Below are 19325 nucleotides of genomic sequence, written 5' to 3'. Positions count from 1 at the left end.
TCCTAATGAGATGAAGCCATGAGTGAATATTGTGGCGTATTTAATTGTGCATGGTATAATATTTTTGTTATGGTGTTGTTCCGGGAAACCACACACACACGCGCGCGATCGCACGCACACACATACACTCAGACCCGTCATGCAGACGGGGCTGTACTTGCGCTGCCTGGGACTGAAAGTGCGTCAATAACAGCTCTGGGTTTTTTGTGACACCTCGCTATGCAAATAAGGTATTGTACTTGTCTTTTTCTTTATTTTGACATTATTTATATGCTACAATGTGATCAATACTGACTATAATATCGTTTTCTTACTCGTCGTATTATTTTAAGACCTTTTAATGAAATATAGTTGGCCCGAAGCAGGATGACGGCTATTCCACGTATCTCTCGGCCTTTCTCTTTAACTTGACTTAAGACATTAACCGAAATGTTTGTTTAGAAAAAATAACATCAAACATGTTGTATTTGTGGAATGGTTGAACAGTGATTGAATGACATGAGTCAAAAAGCTTTGATTATTGTAACTTCATGGTTTGTTATTGTTTAGCCAGATTGCTAAAAAGCGCTAGCTAGCTAGCTAGCGTCATATCCACCATTAGCTCGGCTAAGCTAGAAAACTAACTTTAGATGTAAAGCACATAGAGTTTAACTATATAGAATACATAATATAATACACATACAGTATATAGTGCTATATATGATTCGTAATACCGTAATCTATTTTTTACTCGTTAAAAATATTGTTTTACTGCCCGTGAGAGTAAGTTAAGTTAGGCCTATTAGAAACACATTTTATTTAACTTATTTATCTTAAAACAGACGTGTTACGGAACATAGAATTGGTCTGTCATATATAGTTATAAATGGTTTAATGTCACATTTCTCTTGGTATGAAGAACAGGTGTACCAAAGTTCACTTTATTTTTGGAGCGGTGACCTTTGAATTATCTAAAGGATTACTGTCACAAACATTATAACTGTATAAACACTATACATTTAGTTTTATTGCTCCAGAGTTACAAATGAAGTTGTATACTACATACAACTAGAATAATTTGCAATTGTAGGTACGTAGGTCTCTAAACACGTCAGCCATGACGTCATTTCTTGGACTAGATAAAGGGAATTGCCTTTTCAAGTAACGGGGGTATCTCCGTTCTATTAACGTGTAGCAAAAGTTCTCTCTCTCTTTCTTTCATCTGCTGCAATATGTTGTGGTATGAAAGAAAGTCGGATATTTTCTATTTTTTTCTGTACAGCTCAGCAGTTTTTGAATGCTGGTGGTGAAAAGTGATATAATCTCTCTAAGGTCAAGGATCTATACAGACATTTTATCATACAACAAAGTACCGTTGTTGTTTATTTTGATCAGAAACATAATCCTATGTGACCAATTACAATTTTTTTTGTCAAGTAAGCTTGGCCTATATTCAAAGAATGTTTTTACAGGATGTGTTCCTCATATAATTTGCAATGCATCTGATAGTCCTTTTACAAAAGTCCACAACCTTTAGTCTGGCTAATCCACTGTACATTACCTGTGCTAAAAATAATTTATGTAAACTACTGATTACAAAACATTTGACCCTTGTCACTGTGAAAATCCCAAAACAGTCATCTGCCTTTGTTCTCATGGATGCTTTCATTGACTCATCACAACAAAGTGATTTTGAAATATATAGAATGATTCAGGCAAATGATTTGTACATTCCATTTAAAACAAAAATAGATTCTAATAGTTGTCGAAATAATTTGTTATTTAGATTTACAAATACATTTTGAAAGAATATTTGAGAACATTGAAAGAACTACTACTAAAAGATTGATGTTGAAACTGCTAAATTTGGTTAAAGACCTTCTTTATGGCTTCAGTCCTCATTCCAATAAACACTCTCATTTTCTAAACATCACAATTGTGTGATGCTGTAAATTTTAGCGGTTAAAGCAAGCAGGTTTTTTATAAGGTATGACTCATGAGATGTTGTGGTCAGAAATGGTCATATTGCAAATGAAGGTAAATGAGGCAGAACCAAGAACAAAGTTCGATCCAACAACACTGTTATTTGGTTATGAAACCAAAAATACTGGTTAAACACATCAGTCATCAGAATATGATTGAAAAATGCTATGCAGTAATCAAAATTCCCTCTATCGGCATCTATTAAAGAGAGTCTTAAAGAGAGTCTTTAAGAAGTTGACGGTTGGAGGAACTGGCATAGTCTGCAAAGAATACTTTCTAAAATGTCGTTTCTCTCATTCACTTCTCATCTTTTTTGTCTTTCCACAGAGGTAACTGTTGATAGACAGATGGCTTTATTCCTAGAAGGGACAGCAGCTAGCAGTGCCATGGAAACATCAAATTTTGCTCATGTCATCTTTCAGAATGTGGGGAAAAGTTACCTCCCTCATGCAGCATTAGAATGCCATTACACCCTCACACAGTTCATTAAACCACATCCAAAGGACTGGGTCGGCATATTCAAGGTAAAAAAAAAAAAACCTTTTTATTACATTTTCGTCTATTTTGTTTAAGCATTTGCCAATGAATAGAAGGCCTCTATTCTATAACACAGACATGAAGAAATTTAGATCCAGAAGTTTAAACTGTAACAATTTTAGTAAATGGGTTAAAAGCGATGTTTAATGAATCTCACACGTGAATGTATTCACTTGTTCGTTGCACGTCACACAGATCGGGCTTGTATCATTTTACTAAAGCTCTTATGGCTGATCTCTAAATATTTGATTTATTGTTTATTCCAGGACAATGTTCACATAAGCCAAATTAGTCTGTTTTGACATCTGTAGGTTATTTGGGTTCATAGTTGATAATAATATACTGTGGATCTGCAGACATAAGATATGCAGTGTGCACGTTAAATAAACAATACACTTATCTGTGATGTAAGATATTATTATTTGCTTAGATGTCATGTTTTAATTAGGGCTGGGCGATGTGACGATGTTATCGTATATCTCGATGTCGATTACAACAGACAGATTCTAGACGATAATTGATAATGGAAAATACGCCTTATCATGCGATGTAGGGTTTAGCGTGAACGTTAATGCCCAGGCAGTCAGTATCAGTGACATAAGTTTGGAAACGCTATTTTGTTGGGTCAGTTGAATGTGCTGCTGTTTTCTGCCGGTCCCTGCACAGACACAGACCAAGAGAAAGACGAGCTGCATCAGCAAAGCAAAACCTCAGGCTCGCGGGTCTGTACTGGTGATCAAATTGTACTATATGTAGAATGATTTAACAATGAAAATACACTATCATATTCCCGTAGCAGCATAAAAAAACAGGTAGGATGAATTTATAGCGCAAAAAATTATGTAACATTGATGTGCGCGTGCCTGGTAGGATAATCTGATGGGTAGGATGAAATTTCAGGACACATGCAAAAATTTTCTACAGCATACAAGCAATGATTTATCTGCTCGCTTTACCTGATGAAAGAAGTCACTGCAACACTAGTTTGTGCGCCTGGCACGCCTGTGTGTGTGTGCGCACGCGTGCGTGTTTGTTTGGCAGGTCCTGGCACGAATTCCCTCCCGCTCCGTATCCGCAGATCGATCGTCTGGGCAACGTTGCATGAAGTCAAACACCCGATATTATCGGACATCGCGATGATTTTAAAGTCGATTATCAATGTATATTTTTAAACATATCGCCCAGCCCTAGTTTTGATACCCTTTTTCAGTTTCCACAAAGTCATTTTTGGTAATTTTTGGGCAGTTGCCATTACTGGTGCCTAACATAAATCATATTGAATTGACTGCGGGTCACTTAAATGCTTCCTGCAGTAAAAGTTTTTCAGAGCCATATTTCGCTGTCGGTCTGACAGAGAGGCTGCTTTTGTTGCAGGTGTTATTTTAAAAGATATACTTTTTCCTTATGCACTGCAACCCAAAGATAGCTGTGATATACGGCCAGAATTAGGCTATTGCCCAGTCGGTTCTCTTTTCCCTGTAAGCCATTAAGATGATCGCCCGCTATGATTTTTTGTTTTTATGGACAGCTAATTAGGAAATGTATTTTTAACTATGAAGACTCTCAACGTATGCAGTAAGTATGTCTTGTTCATTTTATTCTGGAAAACAGTGAATCATATCCAGGAAAATCTCCGTCATTGTTTCGTCCTCTTACATGGTTTTAATCAAGCAGCACAAGCATTTACTACTGGCTTGTATACCAGAATGTGGTTTAAGCATTTGTAAAAGATCTTGGCTGTTTGCTTACCAGAGAAAAACACCTAACTATAGAAAATATAACAACCCTCTGGTAATTTGAAAATTCCACTATGTTGGCACAAAGCGGTGCGTCATGCTGGAGCGCAGTTGAGCGCGAGTGTGGTCATGATGGTGTGCACGGGAATGAAATACGTGGGTTGGCAGGATAAGTGGGATGTTTTGGCTCATTCTGCTTTCTGGAGTTCCCCAGCTACCGCTGGGTGAGAGAACATAAGACGTAACGTTATGGATGTGGACTGTACCGTGAGATGAAATAAAAGAGGGGAAAGAGATCTGCTGTAGGTGTGCTGGAGGGGAAGCAGTCACTGTCAGCGCTCGTATCCGACCGGATCAAAGTGTGGGCTAGACTTAGTTTTATGGCTGATTTTCAGGAAGGCTTCTGGTTCTCAGCAGCTCTATCACTTTGTGGTAAATGTTCTTGATTAAAGATTAAACGGGACAGAACCCCTGTGAGAAACAGGTACAACTAAATCTCTGGATCTGGGTTAAATATCTCTGTAGTCCATGGACCGTCTGGTTTGAATCTCACGCTAAGCTGTCTGAAATCACCAGTGTCTTTATAATTTTTTTGAGTTTCCAAGGAATATGGCATGCAATATTTAAATTAAATTAATTAGAGTTTAGTTTGTGTAGCAACTGCATTCTCGATCACACCGGTTTATTCCACCTTTGTATTACTTATTTGCCCCTTAAAGGGATACTCCGCCCAAAAATGAAAATTCTTTCATCATTTACTTACCCTCAAGTTGTTCCAAACCTGTATAAATATCTTTGTTCTGATGAACAGAAAATGAGATGTTTTGAATAATTTAGGAAAGCAAACAGTTTTAGGGCCATTTTTTTGTCCCAGAAATGTCATTTGCTAACATTTTGCCAACTATATTTATTTGTGGTCAACAGAAGAAAAACATTTTATAAAGACTTGGAACAACAGGTTCGGGAAGAAATCTGTGACAGAATTTTTGGGTGGAGAATCCCTTCAACATCAATTTAAATAAATTTTGTTTTTCCAACTTTACATGTCATGTAAATAATCAATTCAAGTCTAAATGGGTGGTTCTTTAATCAGCTGAAATTTAAACCATGCTATGCTCATGGTCAGGTTTGGCTACCTGAATATCTGCAGAGAAATAGAAAGGAGTTAACAAATTATAACTACTCTTTACTTGCAGTACTGTCTAGTACTCAGTAGTAACTTCTTTACATCCAATTTTATTCCAATTGGAATCTTGTTAATGCTCTATGATTGAGTACCATGTTTACTTAATTGTCATGTAGTGTGATGCACTATGTGATGTCAGTGCCTTCCTACACCCTGGAGAAAAGGCGTGTTCCTTCAAAAAGTTGATGCACATTTGTCTGCACCTAGAGACGCAGAATACCTCGGGCGATAAAGGGCACGAGATCATAAATCTTGACATGGCTCTGTCTCTGTTGACAGACAAAAGGCAGTCGTGCCAAACACCAGAAAATTGCAAGACCTGTTCCATGAGTCACTTGCCCGGAGGTCTACTGTAGTCACAAGGCTATTATTGCCACCTAGTGTTCAGGAGATTCATTGATTTTACATGAACTGATCAGTTCTGGCATTTTGATGAAGGCAAAGATGCTGTTACATGTTTTATTAGTTAAGTTTAAAGTAATTATTATATGGTGTAACACTGATTTGAACAATTTCTAATAAACATCCAATTCCTCACCATTATATTTGCCCCCTATTGTGTTTTCTGTGCGTACAACTATGCCCACTAACTGAATCTCTTATGTAGGGGATTTTTAAAGGCTCTGAAAAAGAAATGCATTAAGCATCGTCTCATTTGCTTTTCTGCTTCTTTATGCAAGGGGTATTGTTTCTTGTTAGTGCAGGCATGCTGCCTGTGGCCCTGTGAAGTTGGATCGGTTACAGACAGAGTCTAGTTGAAAAAGCTGTGATTTTGAATTGTCAGAACATGCTGTCAGACTCAGTGTGGTGAAGGTGAACACTGCTTTATAATTATCCTGTCAGTGGAGGAGTTGCTCTCTGTACTGCTCTCTGATATATAGCGCTGCCATACCCAATATAGCCAGCGCAGAGAGAGTCATGAGCCAAGTCAGTGCGTCATGTAGATACAGAGATTTGGGTACTTTCACACACAGAGATGTCCTGCTGTTCACTTTGGAAATAATCTCTTTGTTATATAGAGAGACAACAAAAAGTTTTTGAACACCAAAACTAAAAAAATAGAAATTTAACTGCACAAAATGGCTAAAAACAAATGATTTTAGAACTTTTTCTCAAACTGTTGAAATTTTTTAATTTTGTGAAATGTTTTGTTTCAAAAGTGTACTTGTCATTCTTAACCGCTCAGTTTATTGGACCATATAGGACATACAATACCTTTCAAACATATAGGGTCACTCGACTGAAATGCTTAAATAATGTAAATACAAACTAGATTTTTTTTAAATAAATTTTAATCAACAAATTACAAGAACAAAATACAGATAAAAACAGTCCAGAAATGATGGGAACTATTAAAATACTGCAAAGGTAAATGATAAAAACATTTTTTTTAAATAAAAATATAATATTTTATACAGTTTTTCCGTTGGTTTTCAATTTTTTACTAACAGCATAATTCATTAAGTTAAATTTGTTATAGTTTTAATGTGGTTTTAAACTTTTAGATGGTAGTGTATATTTTGTTAATTCTAATGCTAATTCTGTACTTTATTCCAATTCTAATTTAACCCCCCTCCAAAAAATAGTAATTCAGTAAATTACATTTATAGGCGTATTAAGTTAATTATCATGACTTCTTGTCTTTTTATGTCTACTGTTAACTGCACAATCCATTATTCTCAAAAATGCTGTTGCTCTTGTTCTGAAATGTTTGTGCGTGCCTGCCGATCATCCATCTTTGCTCCATTTGGTTGCTGTTCCCTCCGCAGACCTAAATGAGAGACACACAGGGGCTTAATTTTTACCCTCCTTCACCCCAAACGTCTCTAATGAGTGGAGTTTGGTCCAGGCGGTAATGACACTCCGTATGGGCCATGGCTTTAATGGCTTCCTGCTCTTTAGTGCTCCAGCACCTCAGGCAACTCTCTTGTACATTCGGGGGACTTCTGCAACACTAATGTTATTGTGGACATGGAAGACAGCTGTACGGCTTTTGGGCAAACCAGCCGGACAGCTTTAAACATAAGCGTTCCTGGAGTGAGTTAGCATTTTTCACGCTGCATGTGTTCGCGTTACCGAATGCCGCTTCCAGGATGCTATAGATTTCCAGCGTAGATGCCGATAGCAGGTTGTAGGCTTGTATAGCATGTGTGCATGTGTACTTTAGGAAACGCAGGCAGCCTGATGTGAGTCTGATTTTGTTTGACAGTTTTATGACGGAGGGCTGAAATTATGGATGTATTTTCTGTACTCCCCCTCATCAGGCATCAGTTAACAACACATAAAGTTCATATAATTACATTTCGGTTTCCATTCTGAAGTATGTATAAAATTTTCACCTATTTTCTTTTTCCTGTTAAGGCTGAGTTGTAGCCGCGTTCCTTCAACCGAACATATTGACGAGGCTTTGGCGAGAAACACGTGGCAGCCAGGCCGAGTTTCACTTGCCTCTGTAAACACACAGTGTTTTTTTTACACTTCCAAAGACTTTTGCTGGGCTTTGTAGAGATGGGAAAATCCATCATTTGCCAAACAATTCTGCAGTATGAAAATGAGTGAGTCAGGCAATGGTCAAGACCACGACAGCCTGATGAAGCATTTACAGTCTTCCTATTAGTCTGTATATGCGAGACAACCACATAAACACTTAGCAACTTTATAGCTTAACATTTGCCAAATGCTGCTCCATTTTTTTCTCAATGTGTTTTCTTATTTCGCTCTGTGTAAGCATTTTAATGTTATCTTATTAGCGATTCACAATATAGTTTTGACTGTTTTTATATAAGTCTATTATTATTTTTACTTTGCATTGAGCTGATACTGGCAGCAAATGTTTTAGGATATTTTCATTAAATCAGCATTTCTATATGCATTACATTTGTGGTCATTCCCGTCCAGAGTCTGTTGAATTTCAACAAAATCAAACCTCAGGAGTGATATAAGTCATCCAACAGCAATGTGAAAGCATGACAGCATGACAAGACACATAAAGATATTTTTTAAACTTTACGTAATACATGTACAAATATTACTGATGTATTGCTTTGACGTGAATATTAACTTGTTTTCCTGGCAGCATTCGAGGTCTGAAAAAATACAGAACATCTTTTCTGTTACTGTCACTTGTTTCTCCAGTTTTAATTTTCTGCAAATAAATCCAAAAACAAAAAAAAAAATTTGGGAAATTTGGTAGAAATATTTTGAGTCGTTCACAGAATGAAACGAAAATGATAAGTTTCCCTTAACATATACTTATAAATAGTAAATATAGAACAACTGAAATTATTTTGAAATGTTTTGAATATATGGTCTCTGTCTTCCTCACAGGTTGGCTGGAGCACCGCTCGTGATTACTACACGTTCCTGTGGTCACCTCCTTCAGAGAGCTACACCGAGGGAACCACAGTCAACCGATCTGTGGTCTTCCAAGGTAAATGAACATTTTGATTAATGTGTATGTGAAACCCATTTTTGACAGTGAATACCATGTTGGTGCTAAAGGACTTTGAAGGTGTATTTAATATGCAGTCACAGATGATTATAATAATAGTAAAACACTGTCACCCCCTATTAGAAGGCTGATGCGTTAATGGGTCAGTTTTGCCGGAGTGGTCCAGTCACAAAAATGTTTGTGTGAGACTGAGATAGTTTCTGTGTTATAAGCTTGATAAGCTGTTGAGTTGTTATCTGAACTTCTGCCTGATGCTTGGGTTCTGTGCAGGTTATTACGTACCGAACGACGATAGTGAATTCTACCAGTTCTGTTATGTTACACATAAGGGAGAGATCCGCGGGGCCAGCACCCCATTCCAGTTCCGGGCCAACAGCCCCACAGAGGAAGAATTGCTCACGATGGAGGATGAAGGCGGGTCAGACATCTTGGTCGTCACCACCAAGGCCAGTTACCTGGAGGTAAGGAGATGAAACTCAACTGTTTGTTTTCTTAGAAGTTTCCTTTGTAGTGAAACATAAATTTTTTGTCTTTTCCAGAAAAAGATGGAGCAAATTCAGCAGGAGAAGAAGGAACTCTTGGAGAACCTGGACCTGCTGCAGAAAGAGAGGGATGAAATGATTGAAGAGAAGAACAACTTACAGAAAGAATATGAGCTGGAGCAAAAGAGCAGCGCACAGCTCAGGAAAGAAGTGGAGGTGAGAGCATGCTATCATTTTATAAAATACTCTTAATATTTGTATACATGCTATTCATTTGTTTATGGGTAGTTGACAAATACATGTGTAACATGTAACGGCAAACATTTAGAAAACAAACTGTTAACAATAATTTTTATATGATTCATTTTTATATTTATAATATAGAATAGCGTAAAATGGATTTATAATCATTATTAGATTTTTTTCTATATTTTTGCTGTCTCAACATAGGGGGGGACATTTGCGGTATATTTGTGAACTACCCTCATATGATTTATTGGCAATAGTGTTTTAATGTTTTTAATGACAAATGTATTTAGAATAAAGTGTTATCAGGCTGTCAGCACCCCCTAGTGACTCTCTTCAGGGCCCTTAAAAATAACACATAAAATATAATAATAATAATTTGCAGCTATACAGACACAACTGTCATTAGCATCATTGTCATTTGTTGCGCTTTAAGTGTCACTTTTCAAGTCTAAATGTATCAGCTCTCAAGCATTTGGTTTAAAGATGAAAACAAGCACACCCATTTCTGGCTGTTACTTTTATGACTGCACTTTTATGTGTTCTTTTATGTGCTGTTAAAATAATTCAAAAAATTCTACACATGAAGCGGTGCTGCAGAAGAACCTGGAGAGGATTTTGGAGACCTGCTTTTCCATGTTTGCAGATTCTCAGAGACCACACACGATCACAACTTTAAAACCAACAATCCGATCTGACACTCTCATCCTTTTTGCCGTAGGAGACAATTAGCTTTTGACAAATGGAGTCAATGTATATGTCTAATGTGTTTTCTATGTTTGTGTGTGCACAGGAGTTGCAGCTCTCTGCGCAGAGCTTGGATGAGGAGAGAGAGGAAGTGAAAAGGAAGATGGAGGAGAACACAGCACGAATCCAGCAGTTAGAGGAGGACCTGATTGGAGTCACTCAGAAAGGCCTGGAGAAAGAAACTGAACTAGACTGGTGTGATTTCTTACCATAATTACATTAAAGCCATAATAAGGGCCAACCTTTGTGATTACAGTAATAAACCACAGAATTGTGTTGTAAATTGCTTGAAATTAGATTAAATAATTAGAGTATATATATATATAATATCGTACTTTTTTTTTCTGGATAAGTTCATTGTTTCTAATGATCGATACCGGCTTTAATCTAACAGCCTAAAGGATCGAGTGAAGAAGTTAACTGTGGAGAAAGAGGCTCTTGAGTGTCAGCTGAAGAATGAAAAAGATGAGAAGGAGCTTTATAAGGTAACAACAGTCATCTTATATACCTTACTTTTCATAAAACCACTAAACAGATGCCAGCTTTAAGGTTTTCTTTTATTAAAGGTTTGTGTATTTATGTCAGTGGATAAGTGGAAAACAGACCCTCATTGAATCCACGTAACAGTTGTTTTTTTCCTAATTACTCAAACACACGCTTTGTAATTCTTCATCACTTACTCCATCACCCACTCCATCTATCTCACTCTCTATCCTTTCTTTCTTGTGGCGGGCACAGGAACTGGGCGGTAACGCTGGCTGTCGCCACGGAAACACAGCCGGCCCACACTTCATAGCAGCTGCCTGGGGCAGAGAAAGAGAAGGGTGGGGGTGGAGCAGAGTGGCTGCTCTGTTACTGCTGCATTATAATTAGGTTTAGCTCGCATACTTCCTCACCAGGAAATACACCTCTTTGTAGAATTGTGTGCAGATAATTGGGGGATCATCCGGGGGTTGGGGCTGGCTTGTGCAGACTGCTGGTTATTTTTGCCATGAGCTCAGGTTACCGCACGGGAGTGATACAAAGAGAATGGAATACGGCCTACTTGAATCATATATGTTTCTGTTTGATACAGATTCACCTGAAGAACCGTGAGCTGGAGAACACCAAGCTTAGTGCTGAGCTCCAGATGTTGAAATCTGTGGATGTGAATAAGGAGAACACCATTGCTCAGCTGAAGGAGGAGCTCAGTAGAGTCAAAGATTGCCTGGCAGAGAAGGATAAACAGCACCGTCAGCTAATGGCCAACAGTTCACCATCGGTACACACGCAACAAGCTTTTCCTTAACATTTCATTTATTTTAGTGAGACTTGTGCTTCTAACTATTGCAATTGTAAGTCCATCTCTCTGATCCCCCTCCATTTTGGCATCTTTTCCTGTCACTTTTTATTGAAACTGGCCGAAAGACTTTTGAGATTAAAAATTACGAATGTAAATCGCTAAACGGTTGCAGCTGTATGGGTTGTTCTTTTATTTGAAATCAATATGTAGGATAGTTTTACTTTATACTCACTGTGTTTATGTGTATGTTATCAGGGTGAAAGTAAGGCCCTTAGAGAACAACTAAGGCAGAAAGAAGAGCAATTGCAGGCCACGCTGCAGCAGGTAAACATGCTATCAGCTGAGCTGCGGGACTCCTCCAACGCCCGTGACAGAGGCATGGCAGAGCTCTATCGGGTCCGTCTGGAAGTTGAGTCCTTAAAGAAGGGACTAGCAGAGGCCCGAGCTGAGTGTACCCATCTGGAAAAGCAGCTGGAGGAGATGAAATACTCAGCCCGGCAGGAAGAGGTAAAGAGATGCTCATCTGACTAACACATCTTCAAATGACCAGGCTGAGATTATGTCCATTAAAAATAAATACTGAAACATTCTTCGCTTCTCAGCAGTGTAAGGAGTCGGAAGGGTCAGCTTTAGCAGAAATGCAGAGAGAGATTGAAGATCTACGGCTTAGACTGCAAATGGCCGCTGAACACTACAAAGACAAATATAAGGAATGCCAGAAGCTACAGAAACATGTGTGCAAGATCACTGACCAGCAAGGAGTAAGTGAATTACAATTTATTGACTTTATCACACAGATAGTCTTCTGTTATTGGACTCCATTCTATGTTGTGTGTCTCAGGTGAAAAGAAGTCCAGGTTCTGAATCAGCAACTGGTCCTTTGTCTGTCAGTCCAGAGGCGTCTGCACCAGGTAAATTCATATAATCCAATTCTAAAACCTTCATTGGAGGACATTTTTTTCATGGCCATTGCATAGACTCACTGTCTGTTCCCTACATTGCAAACAGGAAGCCCAAGTACATCAGATGCAGTGCTCGATGCCATCATCCAAGGCAGGCTGAAATCTGTAAGCAAGGAGCCGGACAGAAGCGATAAATACAGGAAATGCAAACAGATGCTTAGCGTAAGGAGCTTGATCTTTGGTTGTCTGATGTACTGGACCATACAGACACATACTTGATGTGAGTGTACTCTTTGCAGGAGGAGAGAGAGAGATGCAGCATGATAACCGATGAGCTGGCGAAGATGGAGGTGAAACTGAAGGAGCAGATAAAAGCCAACGAGAGCCTACGACTGCAGGTTGCTGCTGAGGAGGATCGCTACAAGGTCAGCGTAACCTAGTGGTTGGGATTATTACCAATAATAATAATCGGCACAGTTGATCAATTAAATGTTACAGTTACGTGGCCACTGATACATTTTCCCTGCGGTGGGAACAGCAACCAAGAAACCAGAGTGCGCACCCTCGAACTGTACCCTAGTCTTCTTAAAAAGGTCTTGGGTGCGGTTCATGTGAACTCCAGTAAGCTGCTGGTGATAGGAACTTAATCATACCAAATCGCGGAAGTGAACCACTATCAATGAGGTATTAGTTGGTAAAAATGTGTGCTTGTGTGTGTTTCACTCACTTTTCTGACAAACGTGAGTGAGGCACTCCCAGCAAAAAACTGTAAATCTCATTTCTGTTTGCCTTCAGCGTTCTTAAAGACTACATAACTAGCGATTTTTAAGGTCCTACTTTGGTTTATGGAGTGTCCAACAACAAGTTTATGTACATAGATGGTGTAAAAACTATTATTTCGTTATAATAGGCAGTTATTCTTACCTTACTTCTTGACTGACAAATGATTCATTCTGCAATTCATCTGTCTAATCCCCTCCTTTTTAAAAAAAATGCTATTCAATTATAAATGATAATCTAAAAACTATAATTGACCTTGTAAGTTTATTTATTTTTATTTAGCCTTGTTGTGCAAGCACCGTCGAGCTTGTGCAGAGGCAGTAGCTTTTGCCAGAGGGGAACTGTAATCCCCTGGTTGGGCTTGGGTTCTCCTGAGGGTTTTTTCTCAATTGGAATTTTGGGTTCCTCGCCACCGTTTGCATATTGTTTTGCACTATTTGCCTGGCTGGGGGGACTGCTTTAGAATTAGAATTTTAAAGTTTTACATAATTAATATTGCATAAAGGAATGTTACAGCGCCATCGTTACAAGCGACAGGGTAAACAGCTGCAGGCTTGATAACGCAAATGCGTTATATATATCAAAAATATATATGAACGGACGCAGTCCAGCGGGGAAGGGGTGTGGAATCTAACTAGTGATTAGACAATCGAACTAAATGTGAAAGCCTTCTAATATGTAAATAAAACATGTTTATCTTTATAATGTTTTATCAACATGTAATAACTTGCTCTGCCTGTGAAACCATTTCACTTTTTAATTGACGTCAGCAATCCATCTCCTTCAATTCCAGTTAAGTTAAGTTGAATTTAGTCAACAATTTTTTTTTTGTGAATATTTTGTTTTATTCTGATTTATTCAGTTTCATGTTGACTTAACAAACTCTAATTTAATGACTAAGATCTGGGACTGTACAAAGACAAGCTTTTGATTTTATTCTGTTGTGTTTTTTGGTACAAAATGAGTCTGATCAGTACAGATGAGGAAATGTGATCACAGATAAGCGGTCCTTCAGATGTTCAGATACCATCAGACTTAGTACCGTTTTCTATCCACACTGTTTATGACTGCTCTGACTCAAGCCTGGTATCATAGCATTTACACACATACACCGACAGTGCTGGTTTATGAGCGTGTCAATGAGGAGACTGACTTTTACGGCTGTTTACATGAGACACGGATATGTTGGAGGAAGGACAGTTGGAAGTTCTGGGATCAAGACAAGATAATGCATCTGCTGGCTGCCTCCCTTCCCAGCAGGAGACGGAGAAAGACACTCGGTTCTGTTTAAGCAGTAGGGTCATGTGCAGATCAGCGGTAGTTTTCAGACTAAAGTTTTAAAGTCGTGCGTGACTCAAGTGGAGTCGTGCCAAGCAGGATGTAAGCGAGAAGCCCTCTTGTTGCTAAAGAGAAGGGAGCGTCCTAAATCCTAACAAATAATGCTTTAAAATCACAACAGAATCTCAGAGCATACACATCAGGGTCAATTCACAAGCTTTTTTACGGTTATCCGTTATTGGTTATCCCTGGATGTACATTTTACTGGCCACATGATACAATTTTGATGTAGTTTATCAGCTGATTTGAAACAAATACAAGCCTTCCGCAAGAAAAAACATTTCCTACGGGTTTAAAGACATAATGCGAGAAACGTGAAATTTGATTATATCGTCTATAAATATAATCTTGCATATTGCTACTGTCTTTCTGAAACCTTGTATCTCCATATTTTGTGACCTTTTTTTGTGGCCGTAACTCATTATTATTGTTCACCCTTTATGTTTGCCAAGGCTTGGTGGTTATTATCTTGGAATGTTGCGACTGACCAATCAGAATCATGTATTCCAGATAATAATAAAATCTAGCTTCATGTCTCTCGTATCACTTTAGTTTTTTCTGATCATAATGCAAACATTTTAATTCAACCCTCTATTTTAAACCTTTTTATTTGTTAGGATTACAAAACCTCTTTGTGGTGATAGCAAACTTGGCATGTTTATGTTGTAGCACTGGCTTACTGTACATTACTACTTAAATATAAACGAATTCTTCTACTCGAGTCAAGCGGGGAGATTTTGCAGGGTGAAATTAATAAATAATAATGTTATGTTTTTATGTCATCTAACACATTATAATGTTCTCGTTGCAGAGCCAGGTGGCAGAGAAAGGCCGTGAACTCAAGGAGATGAAGGACAGTCTTGTCACGTTGACCAAAGAAAAAGAGAAGTTGGAAAGGGTACGTTGCTTTCATTTTCGTCTTCCACAGTCATCTGCGCATCTATAACTGGAGTTGTTTTTTCTTACCATTTTTTTTGTTGTTCTCCGAATCTGGTTTGGGTTTAACATATCTCTCTAATTGGACCAGCAGTGCAAGTGAGTCCTTATTTTCCATTCAATTACCCTGGACCACAGAGAGGGATGCATAGTCGAGGTGCAACACAAAGCCTGACGCTCAAACAGCAAAATTACCCAATTTGAGGTTGAGACTAAATGAAATTGGCGCCTGCCGAAGACTTCAATAAAAGGCAGAGAGCTCTGGCTGCCTTTGAACAGGCAGAGGAGTTTTAATGAAGGGCTTAATTAAACTGTTTGTGTGAGGGTGGCAAGTTAACTCAATGTCGCTGCCACTAAGTGATGTATTGTCTGGACTCAAAGATGGAGGCAAACAAAAGGATGGAAAATAGGACCTTACTCCGTGATGGTCTATATATCATGCCTGGCTCTAAACGAGTTTTTGTTGTTAGCAAATGGTTTCAACAAGGCCTGTACTGGGATACATAGATGTTAAGCATAATGTTGATCAGAAAATAAATTTCAATCTTTTATGACCTTCTTCTGCAGAACACAAAAGAAGATTTTTCAAAGAATGTTTGTAACAGAGCGATGTCGGTACCTGTTGACTTGTATTGGTTTTTGGTCCATACAGTGGAATTCAATGGGGTCCAATGTTGGTTGGTTACCAACGTTCTTCAAAATATCTTTTTTTTTGTTCTGCAGAAGAAAGAAAGTCATACAGGTTTAAAATGACAAGAGGGTGTGCAAATGATGACCGGAATTTCATTTTTGGGTGAACTATCCCTTTACAACAAAATTTCCTATCTTCACATTGTACTTGACATGATCTTTTCTGTGTGTTGCTTTAGGAGTTGCTGAGAAGTGTCAACAAGGAGGAAGAAAGAAAGCAAGAAGACAATCTGGACGTGCAGTCCGTTTTCCTGCAGTACCCTCTGCCTTACCCTCAGGATGACCCATCTCCTCTGCTGGTGTCCCAGCGTCCCAGTGATCTGATGTTTGGGAACCCGTACTCTTCTACTGACTCCAGAGGTATCTACTTACTTTATAGCTACTGATTTCATTCATCTGTCCTAAATGAGTGAAGAGAATAATTTATACACAAGTTGTAAGGGCTTACTAATGAAAAAAAACTGACATCTCGTCTAGTACAGCTAGTCTAGTATGATCATCAAATAATAAATGCGATGTCATTTTTGCATCATGTTAGATAAAGCATCTGCAAATAAATAACTGTAACGTATAAATCTCATGAACCATGGTTTGTTATGCAGCTACAGTATTTGTTTTTTTAGATCATTTCCAAAATATTTTCAGTTTTTCTGAATTTACTATTTATAGGTATGTGTTAGGGTTAAATGATCATTTTTATTTCATTCTGTGAACCACTGAAAATATTTCTTCCAAATTTCAAATAAAATAATTGTTTCTATTGAAAACTGGAGAAACAGGTCAAAACAACAGAATAGTTGCTTGTTTCAGAGATAATATACTGAAAACAAGTACATATTCACCTTTAAGCAATACAACAGTAATATTTCTACATGTATTTAGAAAGATTTGATTTTGTTAAAATTCAACAGACACTGGAGTGGAATGTCCACAATACATCTAGAAATGCTGATTAAATTAAAATTAGGAATGGTCTCTTCATTTTTTCCTCGGCTCTATTTGTCCTTGAGGATTTTGCATCCTTCTTGATGTTCAGGCATTTAAAAAAGTTTGCTTTTCTGACAGATGGAGCTGACGGAGAGTTCTCTGATGACCAGATGCCCCGACTCCCTCCACTCGGACCTCCATCCTGGGACAGCAACGTGGTCTGCATACAGCCTGCCCGTAACCTCAGCCGCCCCGACGGTCTGGAAGAACCAGAGGAGCCACAAGCAGCCGTAAGTTCATTACCGCTTAAAGAACTACAGATGGACATAAACTCTTCCCATTCCGTCTCTTTTTATCTTCTTTTTGCTTTGTGGTCTGTTGCGTTGGCCTCCGGCAGGGTTTAGCTTAGCTGCCGTTATTAAAGCCCTGCTAACTCAGAGCAGAGTCATTAAGGCAGTGCTGATGGTCTTACTCCACTGCACATTGTTGCTAACTGGCCTCATTAGCCGTGCTTGACTAACAGTGGATTTACTGAACTGAAACACAGTTGCCATAAAACAGTCACTTCTCATATGAAGGCCTGTTCATACTAAAGCATTGTAAGCCGTCAAAAGAGTACGAATATTCTTTTCCTCTGTCTTCAGCAAACCAATGATCAGCCTACAGCCAGTGACCCCACAGAATTCCTCAGTGAAGGACAGATGCCATTTTGTTTTGAGCCCAGGTAACAACACACACACACACACACACACCTCACAACATCACAAGAGTGGTTTTCTATCATGTTGCCGAGGCTTGTTCATGGTGTGAAAATGTGCATTAGCCTAATGGCCCACCCACATCGTCCATTTATACTCCATCAGAACACAGCGTTTTACTTCACACATACACGTGTATGGTTTCTCATTGTTTTCTCTCTCTGAGCAGTGGGGAGCAGAAGCGTTGTCCGCTCTGTGAAGTCATCTTCCCTCCTCACTACGACCAGTCTAAATTTGAGGAGCACGTGGAGAGCCACTGGAAGATCTGCCCCATGTGCAGCGAACAGTTTCCTCTAGACTGCGATCAGCATCTCTTCGAGAAACACGTCCTTACTCACTTCGACAGCAACTTGCCCAACTTCTAGCAAAAACGCTGGCAGAGGCTGAAGATGCTTACCCGCTTCACATTCAGCTCATTTGTGTTATTGTTTAACCGCCACTGAAAACTGCATGATTGGCTTTTAGCATTCACCTGTAGAGAAACCATTCTTTAGACAGAGGCAAAGTGAAGGATGCATACTGTTAATGAATTCCAAGTGAGTGGGGGATATTGGTTACGTTTTAGGGTCTTTATTTATGTCTTATGTTGTAGTTAAGGGGATAGTTCATTGCAATTGCAATTCTTCACATTAATGTCATAACAAACCTGGACTAATTTCTTCCGCAGAATGTAAAAGAAGATATTTTAAAGATGGTTGGGAACCAAACATCAATGGCTTCCATTTGACTTTATTTTAAGGACACAAAACCACCATTTCTCTTCTTTTGTGTTCAACAGAAGAAGTGTCATACAGGTTTTGAATGACATGAGGGGAAATAAATGATGGAACTTTTATATTTAGGTGATCTATCCCTTTAGGAATTACATCTGTGATTAGGATCACACTATTTGTTCTGGTTCACTACTCTCATATTAGCAGTTTGGGTTATTTAGAAGACATTAAGAAAGCTGAGCATTCTGGCAAGAACTCTGTATAGATTAAATTAGGTGGCGTTTATTTTAGTCTCTGCCTGCAGAGCACAGCTTCCTCTGTCAGGGCCATGTATGTGACGATCTAAGAGGGTGATTCTTACAAAATGATCTATTTTAGAATAAGCTTTTAAAGACAAACCTTGATAATCAAAAAATTCAGTTAGTCTTTTTTCTTTATCTATTTAATTCACTTAATTTTAATTAAGTGCATCAAATGCATGCTCATGTTACCTTTGCACTGGATCACAACCCTTTTGTTCCATTTCTTTAGTTAAACACATAAGGTCTCATATCTTGGTGTGTATTATATACCTAATCTAAACCAATAAAGATTCATTTGAAGCAATATGTATGCGGTGATACTGGTCATGCGTTGACATTTTAATATTAAA

General features: G+C 38.4%; 1 protein-coding gene across 2 annotated transcripts; it reads left to right on the top strand.

Annotated features, from left to right (window-relative positions):
* The first annotated feature begins 70 nt into the window (after positions 1 to 70).
* Positions 71 to 19281, top strand: tax1bp1b (Tax1 (human T-cell leukemia virus type I) binding protein 1b). 2 transcript variants are annotated; one of them, XM_056762283.1, is made up of 18 exons: positions 71 to 230; positions 2290 to 2486; positions 8749 to 8851; positions 9143 to 9333; positions 9412 to 9570; positions 10394 to 10542; positions 10742 to 10832; positions 11423 to 11608; positions 11885 to 12136; positions 12235 to 12390; positions 12471 to 12540; positions 12638 to 12753; positions 12831 to 12956; positions 15461 to 15547; positions 16455 to 16635; positions 17341 to 17492; positions 17847 to 17926; positions 18130 to 19281. In XM_056762283.1, exons 2-18 carry the CDS (start codon positions 2310 to 2312, stop codon positions 18323 to 18325), a joined length of 2472 nt encoding a protein of 823 aa, XP_056618261.1. In that variant the 5' UTR covers positions 71 to 230; positions 2290 to 2309; the 3' UTR covers positions 18326 to 19281. The 2 variants fall into 2 exon arrangements, with proteins under 2 accessions (XP_056618261.1, XP_056618260.1); XM_056762282.1 differs by having other exon boundaries at positions 12232 to 12390.
* The last annotated feature ends 44 nt before the right edge of the window (positions 19282 to 19325 follow it).

Source organism: Triplophysa dalaica, chromosome 12 (genome assembly GCF_015846415.1).
Source record: "Triplophysa dalaica isolate WHDGS20190420 chromosome 12, ASM1584641v1, whole genome shotgun sequence".
Taxonomy (NCBI): domain Eukaryota; kingdom Metazoa; phylum Chordata; class Actinopteri; order Cypriniformes; family Nemacheilidae; genus Triplophysa; species Triplophysa dalaica.
The sequence above is the reverse complement of the archived record's forward strand: the minus strand, read 5'-3'. Positions and strand labels throughout refer to the sequence as shown.

Coding starts and splice junctions, on each gene's coding strand:
- tax1bp1b (XM_056762282.1), top strand. CDS start 2,310: ATGGCTTTATTCCTAGAAGGGACAGCAGCTAGCAGTGCCATGGAAACA. Junction 10,543..10,741: donor AAAGAAACTGAACTAGACTG/GTGTGATTTCTT, acceptor TTAATCTAACAG/CCTAAAGGATCGAGTGAAGA. Junction 12,137..12,231: donor ACTCAGCCCGGCAGGAAGAG/GTAAAGAGATGC, acceptor TTCGCTTCTCAG/CAGTGTAAGGAGTCGGAAGG.